The following is a 12035-nucleotide window of genomic DNA, read 5'->3' as shown; positions in this document are numbered from 1 at the left end:
CTCCCATCATGCTATTATGGTGACCCAGATAGGAACGGGGCCACAAGTGCAAAGAATTGTACTGACATTACAACAGAGATTGGGCATCTGGAAAGGTACTGCAAAGAGTAAGAATAGGAAGACTTGATGAAAGAATATAATGTTGGCTCATCCCTGAGATACGATATCAAGGTGCAGAAAAAACAATCCCTCGGTTTCTTGCTAGCTCTGAAACAAATAAAGCTGTTTAAAAAGCACCACACACTACATGGTCCCAAATTGCAGCATCTATACAATACTTTACATGCATGATTTTTGCTGAAATATTAAAAGGTATCCCTATCTCGAGAAGACACAAGAATTATAATAAGGAGGCTAAAATGAATCATATTGTTTAAAATGGATGCTGAAATAATGGACAGCTTTCTGAATCTTCAAAATCTCACAGATACTGAAAAGGACTGTGAAGGCCTCTAGCTAAGCTGTTCCAATACAGTTACAATACTGGCATCGACCTGGCAATATGGACAATTGACAAAGTATGTCCTTTTGACAAAAATCAGTTACAATCCAAACGGGTTGATTACACTCACATCAGTCTATCCTTTACCGTGCTATCAAATGGGACTTGCACAGCAACAACGTACTCATTGATGCATAGTTTAGGTTCAACCCAGGTCACTGGAAGTCAATCATCTCAGCCACAGGGCATCATTGCCCAAATTCCTCAGGATGGTGTCCTAGACCAAAACATCTTTAGTTGCTTCACGAATAATCTTTCTTCAAGCGCAGGGTCAAAAGTGGGGATGTTTTATGATGACTGCACAATATTCAGGATCATTTGTGATGCGGAAGCATGTTCAAATCTAGCAAGATCTAGACAACAATACAGGTTTGGACTGACCAATAGCAAGTAACATTCTTGCCACACAAGTGCCTGACAGTTATCATCTCCTACCAAAGAATCTAACCCTCACCCCTTGATGTTCATTAGCACTACCACTGCTGAATTTCCCACTGGTATTATCCTGGGGAGCTGCAATAACTGAACTGGACCAGTCATATAAAGATGGTGGCTAGAAAAGCAGGTCAGAATCACTAAATTTTGCAGTAAATAACTCTCCTCCTGACTCCCCAAAACCCATTGTCTACCTGCTGGTCACAAGGCAGGAATATAAGGATTACTCTCCACTTGCTGCAACAACACTTAAGCTCAACAGCATCAAGGACAAAGCAGTCTGCTTCATTGGTACCCAATCCACCACCTTAAGCATTCACTTCCTCTCCTAGTGATGCACAGTGACAGCAGTGTGTACCATCTAAAACTGCAGCAAAACACCTAGGCTTCTGAGACATCATCTTTCCAACTTGAACTACCTGGAAGGGGGAGTTCAAAACTAAGCGGAGTATTTAGAAGGCGAGAGCCAGAAGATTTAAAAGGGACCTGAGGGTGGCTATGTGAAATGAGCTGGTAGAAGACGCAGGTACAGTTACAACATTTAAAAGACATTTGGACAGGTACATGAATTGAATAGGTTCACAGGGATATGGGCCAAACACAAGAAAGTGGGACGAGTTTAGTTTGGGAAACTTGGTCAGCATGGACAAGTTGGACCAGAGGGTCTGTTTCCATGCTATATGGCCTTCAGTAAAGAAAGACCTTTAACTCTGCATAATAGTTTGTTTGCACATTCCGCACTATCTTCTTCCTGCAGAATAGGCAAGCTGATAATCAGACAATTATTCAAGGAAGTCCCAGTACCTGCACTATGGCCCAAACTACAACACTGGACTAGTTGGACCAAAGGATCAGTTCTCAAGCTCTATGACTCTATGACACAAACATTGTCAAAAGAAATTAAGGACCCAATGCATTGGCAGATCGTAAACCCAGTGATACTGAAGAAAACTGAAGCAGACAACTTCAGTGATGAGAAAGTAAATTCATCTCATGCTCCTGCAGATTTTGACATATTACTAAAAGATAATGCAAGGCAGACATGTTACTGCTGCAAGAGATTATGCGATTCTCATTAGTTTCAAATATCCAGAATCCCCATTCACTTCTTATCCTTCATTAAGCACCAACTGATCTTTCAGTATGGTTTCATGATTTTCAGCAATTATTCAGTACTCTGCATCATTGGGCAGTTGCCCCAACATAATGAGCAATATCAAATTTTCATGTGTGACAATTTCAAAGCCTAATCCTATACTCAACAAAGACAGACATAAAGACATACTTCTGTCTTCCGAAAGGGATCACTGGATAGCCAAGTATAAGAACGGGTCTGATTATACCCCTCCCCCCACTCTAGTCTGCATTCTGATGAAAAATGCAGTATTCCTTTCATCACTTGGGCTATGTTCAGTAACCTATTTGTGGATCAGAGTTCAAATCTAAAACCTCTTGGTCTAATTGGTCTTTACCACATCATTTACACACAGTTTCATGAAGAAAAACAATGGTCAATAATGAAAGCTGTCCAGTTCTGGATAATTATTACCGTGTGTCCCTGGAATGTCTTGATGGGCCTGTCTGCACCTAGTTTACAGACATGGATGCACATGTCTGTGCTGCAGGAGGCAAATGTGTTATTGTTTTGCCAGTCAACATCTAGTGCTGGAGCTGTAATTGCAAAGTAGAAGAGAGGAAAATTTATAACTCTTGATAATCATTATGTACTACAATACCGATATAAGTAAATTCTTGCACTTCAAAACATTGAAATGGTTTTCCAAAGCACATTTCCTTTAAAAAATTTGACTTGAACTGGAGAAGTAGCAGTGTTCTTGATAATTCCAAGTAATATTTGGAACAAATAAAACTACAGGGCTAGAGAAGATGCTGCAGTATACTTAGCTAGCTCCAACAATGACAACCCCAATTGCCCATTTACTCAAATAGTTAACTGTCCCACAATAAGAAATCAAAAAATCTGCAGAAATGAGTTACAGAAATAAAAGTACACATTAATGGTTACCAATTATTAACTGCCTGATATAAATTGAAATCGGAAAGGTCTCAAACAGTTCAGAATTATTAAAGGAAATAAAATTTCATCTAATCGGCAACTCAACAAAAAGTATCTGAAGATTTTTCCTCTGGCGTCCAGACAGGTATATTTCCCTAATAAGATGATGAGTTCCAAATAATTCTTAGTGAGTATAATTCAAAATACACCTGACACTTCTACAATCATATTTTTGTTTTAAAGTCAAATCGTGCCCAAAATTAAGACATTGAAATATATATTGGGAAGCACAGACGACTAATCAATGTTAAATCTGACTGCTGTTTCAGAAACTGCTGCTCCTGTTCGCTTGATTACATGCATGCGCTTATATTAATTACACTACTTCTCTCAATTCATTATGGTCTATCAGCCTAAGATTGGTAGATTTAATTTGGTTACAGCTAAGAATATTTATTTAAGCCCATGCTTTAATGTCCTTCGAAGGATTTACAATGCACCACTGTCTTGAATTCATTGAGGACCAATACCAGTTTGGGCACATAGCAATTCTCTTTGGCGAGCAACTAATTCAAAAATATTTCTTCATTACACATATATCATAGCTACAGAAATTCGACACTGATTTCCCTTAACCTTGAAATTCAGTAAATTATTGTATTTAAAATAAGAAAAAGAGATTTACATTCCATTATCTTACATAAAATTGGACGGATGCAAATTGAAAATTGGGCACTAGAATAAATACTGAAACTATTCTGACTAAAATATCAGTTTTAGAGACAATTTTTTAAAAATTTATTTCATTGCTAAAGTTTCTTTTTGTAGCTTACTTTCGATTAATAAATTTGAAATAGCCTCAGAATGGTAAGCACAACAGCTATCATCGATGTTGTGAAAATACATCTGGTTCACTAATGTCATTCAAGGAAGGAAATTTACTGTCCTTGCATATTGACTCCAGACCCACAGCAATGTGATTGACTTTTGACTGCCTTCAATTAAGGATATACAACAAATGCTGGCAACATGAATGGTTCAGAGACAGTCAGCATGGAATTAAAAAGGATAAGATAGGTCTAACTAAACTAACGTCTAATTATTTTTTCCCAAAGAGACTAATCTCGAGGGAGGTGGAAGCTGAGATGGTTAATGATTTCAAATCAAATTGGAGGTGTACTCAAATAAATAAACTTGCCAAACAGTGAAGTTGGAGTAAGCGAATGGAATTGACTGGACTGCTCTACAAAGAGCTGACATTAACTTAACAGACTGAATGTCTCCTCCTGTGTTGGAAATTACTCAATGATTTGAAGAGAGGTAAATAATATTGCAGGTAGGGAAGTGGCTATGAGTCCTGTTTCACAGTATCCTGGACTCTTTGACTAATTTGTTTGCCCAATTAACGCAGTTTCAACCCATCTCTCGATTTTTTTCATTTGTATTAAAAGAGGAAGTGGTGGATTTAGCAGCACAGTCCATGGACTAGTCATCCATAGCCCTGGGCTAATGCTCTGGAGACGGGTTCAAAACATACCATGAAACATTGTAAATCTGGAACTGTAAGAAAGCTACTCTGATTTCCAGCCTAAATTAAGCAAAAAAAAATCTGGTTTACTAAACCTACCATCCTTACTTGGTTTGGCCTACATGTGACTCCAGACCCACGGAAATGTGGTTGACTCAACTGCCCTCTGAAATAGTCTAGAATGCCAACCAAATCAAGGGAAATTAGGGCAGGGCAGCAAACACGAGCCTCGTCAGCAACCCACATATTCCACGCAAGAATAAAAACAATAGCTTTTATATCACTGCTCATGTTTGTGAGCTTTCTTTCATTTACATAATTAATCTACAGACACTGATTTTAGAACAATAAAAACATGTAATATCAAGGCAAATATGTGAAGAGAAATCTGGATAGTACTTCAAACTTCTCTTTTTAAGAAAAAGCCAAGCAAAAATTGTGAGGTTGTAATGTGCAATTTTGGGTGGCAGCAACCTATAAATTTCAACAGACTTCTACTATTCACAAACAGCAGTCTTTCAGCAAGTCACTGTTTGCAATTAAGGTCATCTACCAAACTTAATGAACATTCCCAGAATACCATTCAAATGTGAGAGGCTTCATTAATACTGCAAATAGGGAAGGAATCAAATAGCTCTTAGCCATATCCTGTGCTAAAACAATTCCTAATCAGAATAAGCAAATTTAAATAAGGTTGTTTTAGAGATAATTTTAAAATTTTCTAAAAGCTTACCGGAGTGGAAAGGGAACTGCTGCTTGGCCTCTCCAGTATGTGCGTCCCAAATAATTGTTGTCTTCATTAAATAAAATTAATGTATTAGTAACAAGAAGCAGATACAAAAATGAATGCATTATTCAGAAGCAATAAAGCCTTACTTCTGTTGAAGTAATTAAATTATTTCAGAATCTTACCTTGTCCACTCCTGCACTAAGGATAAAATTTCCTTTCTTGTTCCATTTTAATGCAAATATAGGTCCTTTGTGTTGACCCAAGGTACTAGCAAGGTTACCTGAAAGAATGACAAAGAATACATTATAAAAAAATGAAAACAGCGAGAAGTGAGTTACAAGATTTGTATTGGCAATTTTTACAGTGAAAGAAGCTATTTATAAAGTCAAAGGTTGAAGGTAAAGTTGACATTAGTTTTAAACTAATTATTATAAAAGAATCTTCACAGTAGTACTGGATCTACAGTTTTGTGATGGACTCCATTGTTGGTTAAAAGCACAGCAATTCAATTTCCTATCACCTACAAATCTTTCTTTGGAGGTAAGCAGCTGAAACCATGGAACTTACCAACACAATTACGAAGTATATATTTGGCAGTGGTACATTTATATTACTGAAATGTCAGTAAAGCCACATTATAGTGGAAAGAAAAATTGGAAAGTACATCAGGTTTAGTTATTTCTTTAATGAAACTGAAAAGTCAAGATCCACCTAAGATGCTGGGCATTCTATTTGTTTTCAGAATTCATCTTCAGTTAATTCAGAACAGTTCTGAAAATGCATCACTGGACCCAAAATGTTAAACTCTTGTTTTCTCTCCACAGATGCTGCCAGAACTGCTGAGTTTTTTCCAGCAATTTGTGTTTTTGTTTTTGATTAGGCAATCGTTCTGGGTGTTAATGGAACCCACTGGTATGAACATATGACTGGTGGTGCAATTCTTCCTACAGTTTCAGATAATCCTGCAAATTAATGAGAAAAATTACTAGAAGCAACAAAACTAAGCATTGCCTCAGTGGTCATGTGAAAAGGGAAATGCAAAATAAATTTTTCTTAACTGGGTTTTCTGCCTTCCTAGAGGCCACTTCATGAGTGAGTTCTAGGAACTAAGTAGATCTATAATATATGTAGCACAACGCATGACAGAAATTGAATTAAATAAAAATGGCACAAGTAAATAAAGAATAAAACTCACCATCTTTTGTCCATATTCTTGCAAATCCATCATACGAACCTGTTGCTAGAAGTGTGCCTTCACTCTAAGACAATGGAAAATAACCTTAATTACATCCAACTAAGGTTGTAACAAATTACATTGTCAGCAAGTCGGTGAATAATAATCATGAATTCTATTAACACTAATTGCCTTCCCTGTTATCTGTTAAAATTGTATGCCAGTTTTTTTTTTAAATTTGTACGAGGACTCTCAAATCCATCTGTGCTGTAGCTTTCTGCAGTCTTTTCCCATTTAATGATATTCAACTCTTCTAGTCTTCCTGTCCAAGTGCTTAACTCACATTTGCCCACATTAAATTCCATCTATCGAGTTCTTGCCCACTCACTTAACCTGTCCATATCCCTCCACAGACTCTCTGCCTCATCCTTAGCACTTACTTTCTCACCCACTTTTGTGTCATCCATATGCTTAGTTATTGTACATTCACTTTCTTCTTTGAAATCATTAATATATAATGTAAACAGTTTTGGCGTCAGCACTGACCCCTGTGGCACTCCACTCGTTACAAGTCATTTTCATCCTCAAAATGATCCTCCCATCCCAAATCGCCGTCTTCTATTAGTTAGCCCATCCTCTGTCTGTGGTAATATACTACTCCAACGCTATGGGCTCTTACCTTATTAAGTAGCCTAATCTGTGGTACCCTATCAAATGCTTTCTAAAAATCCAAATCTGTTGAATTCATTGCTTCCCCTTTACCTATTCTGTTTGTAATCTTCTCACAGAATTCTAGTACACTTGCCAGGCATGATTTCCCCTTCATGAAGCCATGCTAATATTGCTTCATCATATTATGTATTTCTAAATTTTCTGCTATTGCATTTTTATAATAGACTAAAATTTTCCCACTAAGAGATATTAAGCTAACTGGCCAATAGTTACTGGTTTTTAAAATCTCTTTCCCTTTTTACACAAACTTGTTACATTGGATGTTTTCCAATCCTCTGACACTTTTTAAGATTCTAAGTATTCCTGGAAGATTATTACCTGCGCATCCACTCTCTCTGCACTTACTACTTTTAATATCCTAGGATGCTATTGTGCAATGCTGCTAGCCTCTGATTGGCCAGCAGCTCTGGGAGGAATCTCCTTCTAGAAATTAATGGAAGTCCCTTCCCATGTTAATTAAAAAGCCACTGCCCAAACTAACAAACGGAGGCAGGCAGCTAAGCAATGGCTGGCCCATCCCCAGGGTGTAAGGATCCTGCCCTCAACATATAACTCAGGCAATGACATTTTTGTGCATGCATTGTGCCACATGTACATTACATTATTATATATAGTTTAGTAAATTGAATGCAAAATAATTTTTTGGTCAGTGACAATTAGTATAAATAAAGATGTAATGCACAAATACACCAATAAAGTGTTGAATGCACAGGATTGACTGCTTTCAGAGTCAAAGAACACAGAGAAGCCCAATTTAAATTATGCTAGGAAATGATGCCCAGAATGTCCTTTGTAAAAATTTGATGCATACAAATTCCCAATTTGCCAGCAAGTAGGAATCTTTGTGAAGAAGTTAGGAATATCTAATCATTTTAAATTGTTGAATTACATATCTACCTATTTATAATTTATGTTTACAATACAATTGCTTAAATCATTGATAATTCTACATAGTAAAGATTGGATAGATTCATCACTTACATTCCAGTCTAAAGATGTGACATCTTTGTTGCTTGGTACATCTTGTCCTCCTTCCCTTATGCAGTGCCTAAGTACTAGCTGAGTGGGGCCACCACTACTATTTTCACTAAGATTCCATATCCGTGCTGTTGAGTCTCCTGACCTGGAGAATAAATGTGATTTTAAATTTAAAATTTAAGCTGCAAGTTATAAATTGCAACAGAGTGCTTTCTCAAATATGAGGAACATTTGAAAACAATTTGCATTGAATAACATTTATCAAACTTTGACAAAAAGAGCTTACAATGTTGATATTTTATAAATTCTGATGCATTTGAAGATGACTATAAAACAACCAATACTTTATCAAACAATCTGATATGGTTTAGCCATTAATATATAAACAGTCATCAATAATATTTTTAAACCTACCCAGATGCCAAGAGATCACTGACTGGATTCCAGGCACATATGAAAACCTCTGATTCATGACCACGCAACACCATAGCTTTATTAGATGGTATATCCACATCTACGTCAACTTCCATCATATCTGTATGGTTATCTATTTGGATAAAAAATAAAAAGAGAATTCACATCTTTTGAGCAATTAGAATGGAAAAAAAAATGGACTGAAAGATTAATGTAAACAATCTAAAACGTCAAATATCTATTGGAATATCTGAAATTCACTACTTGAATCATGCCTAAGTTTTTAAATCAATAGTGACATTCCGGCAATTTAAATTAAATGCATTTGATTAAAGTTTCTAACTGCAAAAAGCACCTTTAAATAAATCTGGACAATACAGCTGAACTTGAACCAATTATTTAGTACAAAACAATAAGATGAATTATTTACAATTTATGGAATATCTTTTAAAACATCCCTTTTCAGATTTCTTCATAATGTAAAAACATCATAGAACATAGAACATTACAGTGCAGTACAGGCCCTTCGGCCCTCGATGTTGCGCCGACCTGTGAAACCAATCTGAAGCCCATCTAACCTACGCTATTCCATTATCATCCATATGTTTATCCAATGACCATTTAAATGCCCTTAAAGTTGGCGAGTCTACTACTTTTGCAGGCAGGGCATTCCACGCCCTTACTACTCTCCGAGTAAAGAAGCTACCTCTGACATCTGTCCTATATCTATCACCCCTCAATTTAAAGCTATGTCCCCTCGTGCTAGCCATCACCATCCGAGGAAAAAGGCTCCCACTGTCCACCCTATCTAATCCTCTGATCATCTTGTATGTCTCTATTAAATCACCTCTTAACCTTCTTCTCTCTAACGAAAACAGCCTCAAGTCCCTCAGCCTTTCCTCATAAGACCTTCCGTCCGTACCAGGCAACATCCTGGTAAATCTCCTCTGCACCCTTTCCAATGCTTCCACATCCTTCCTATAATGCGGTGACCAGAACTGTACGCAATACTCCAAGTGCGGCCGCACCAGAGTTTTGTACAGCTGCAACATGACCTCATGGCTCCGAAACTCAATCCCTCTACCAATAAAACCTAACACACCGTACGCCTTCTTAACAACGCTATCAACCTGGGTGTCAACTTTCAATGATCTATGCACATGGACACCGAGACCTCTCTGCTCATCCACACTACCAAGAATCTTACCATTAGCCCAGTGCTCTGTATTCCTGTTACTCCTTCCAAAGTGAATCACCTCACACTTTTAGGTTTATTTAAAGTACAAAACAAAACATAAATTGGTTGTATTGATCAGTAGAATTTTATTTAGAAACAATTACTTTTTGGTTTGAAATTAACCATATTTTATGCTTTCTCAGAGGTAAATATGCCTTCAAAGGGCATGTCAAGTTCAAGATCTTTTATTTCTTATTTCTGCTTACCATATGAATCAGTGAGAAATACAATAAACAACACAACCTTACATCAAACAAAAAGCTCAACAATGCAAATGCTAGAAATCTGAAAGCAAAACAAATCAAAAAGCTGGATATATTTGCATCAATCAGCTTTGGTGGACAAGCAGAAGTCAGTTGTGTTTCACATTTTGAATGATCAGTTTACTTGTGTATCACCTCAAACTTTAGAAACATTCCTTATATCAAGCACATTGGTTTCAACATTAGATCTGAATAGACTCTGGTCTCTAGGGAAGCTGCAAGAGAGCACTGAAAGAACTGAGCCTACAGACAAGTCCAAATACTACATTTCTTCTTTGCAATATTATTTAAATTCCTAAGAAAGATGTTCACTTGCAAGTAGAACGATATGCAATCTGTTTCAGATAAAAGACTACAGGACACTAGGACCTAAAAATTAAATTGTGGCTGAATTGTGAATGGAAGAGGGAGCAATGAGCACCTTTCACACATTCAGAATCCATTTGTGGATCATGAGATAACCTGCTGATTGGCTGCTATGTTGCCAGCTGGGGGAGGTTATCAAATAAATGCAAAATGAAGTAGAGGACAACTGGTAAAAGGGGACAGCAATGACTGACAGCGGGTTACAGTTTTAATACAGAGCAAAGAATAGAATTGAACCCTAGTGTGGAAGAAGGTCATCCAGCCAATCCATCTAGCCTGCATATCTTTGGGCTGTGGGAGGAAGCCGAAGCACCTGGAGGAAACTCACACGCAGACACAGGGAGAATGTGCAAACTCCACACAGACAGCTGCCCAAGGTTGGAATCGAACCCGGGTCCCTGGCGCTGTAAGGCAGCAGTGTTAACCACTGAGCCATCATGCCATCCTTAGCCACCATGTTCCACCTGGCTCTCTCATATGGCAAGTTAAAAAATTGCAATATGCCACTTGAAAAGTGAATTTTAAGGACTGCTCATTTGACTTCAGAAGAAACTGACTATAGAAATGCACATAATCCAATTTTTCACAAGTGCCCAAGCCAAGCAATTAAAACTTTTCCCGAAAGATACAAAGAATTCCATGGAAAAGCATAACTGAAAGTGTACATTTTAGTTCTCATTTATACTTACTAGTTACTGTGTGTCCTCCATTCTCCTCTCCATTTGCAGTATTCTCTCCATTCTTTGCAGCACCTGGTTGACTAACTGCGGCAGCGGCAGCAGCTGCTGCTGCTTGTTGTTGCTGCAGCTTGTCTCTATAAGCTTGCTGCCTTGTTTGCACCACGTCAGGCATTACAGCATCAATTAAAGACAGGGACTCGATGGGTCTTCCATCAAATAGTGTGCCATCCTAGAATGGAAAGCTATGACTCAGGATAAAGATCTTGGCATTTCCCTAACATTAAACTGGAATAGTTCTTCAATATAGTCTTGAGTTGGATATCAAGACAAAAAGATTACATAAAACAATATTTACCAGAGAGCTTTAGGTAAACTGCATATTCAGAATTTGGATTTTTTTTTCTACATGGTAGCGATATATACTTTATTAGTATGGAATGTATTACTGACAACTTGCATGAAGTCAAAATTAAGCTCAACAAAATATTAAAATGCAAATCCATAATATGGAAAACTCACTCTCAGAAGCAGTTGTTTACAAATTTAAGACTGACAGACCTTATAGCACAGCTAGTGCATACGTGAACCAAGTTTGGCAAATTCAGAATTGTAATTTATGAAATACAGATGACTGAATGCTGCACAAAATGCACTTAAATAAAGAGAAAAAAATCACTACTCCAAATAAAAGGGAAACTAGCCTAACAACAGTGACCTGAAAGCACTAATAAAACATTCAGCAGGTTAAAATTAGCAAAACTATAACTTAAGATAGTTCAAGAGAAATGGAAACCTACTGTTTTATTCTATAGCATAAAATTTTAGTATTTTAGTTTAATCAGAAATAAAATTCTGGCTATTAATTACAGAAATGGGAAATTAACGATTCTTAACAGCTTGCATTTATGTAGTTACGTTACAAATGTTCCAAGAGTGACCACTGAGCTATAATAGGAGAGAGGTGGCGATGCACAGCAAT

The 12035-nt window shown here is 37.1% G+C and overlaps 1 protein-coding gene across 1 annotated transcript; it reads right to left on the bottom strand.

The window, feature by feature from the left end:
• Nucleotides 1–2398: 2398 nt before the first annotated feature.
• LOC109916246 (TBL1X receptor 1) lies at nt 2399–11312 on the bottom strand. Its single transcript, XM_048596238.1, has 7 exons — nt 11066–11312; nt 8511–8643; nt 8100–8241; nt 6408–6471; nt 5395–5492; nt 5216–5276; nt 2399–2608 (listed from the first exon to the last, which is right to left on the bottom strand). The coding sequence occupies exons 1-7, from the start codon at nt 11226–11228 to the stop codon at nt 2430–2432; spliced, it is 840 nt and encodes a 279-aa protein (XP_048452195.1). The 5' UTR covers nt 11229–11312; the 3' UTR covers nt 2399–2429.
• Between the last annotated feature and the right edge of the window lie 723 nt (nt 11313–12035).

Source organism: Rhincodon typus, chromosome 1, assembly GCF_021869965.1.
Source record: "Rhincodon typus isolate 14 chromosome 1, sRhiTyp1.1, whole genome shotgun sequence".
NCBI classification, from domain to species: domain Eukaryota; kingdom Metazoa; phylum Chordata; class Chondrichthyes; order Orectolobiformes; family Rhincodontidae; genus Rhincodon; species Rhincodon typus.
Note: the sequence above shows the minus strand (reverse complement) of the source record. Positions and strands in the feature narration are given on the sequence as shown.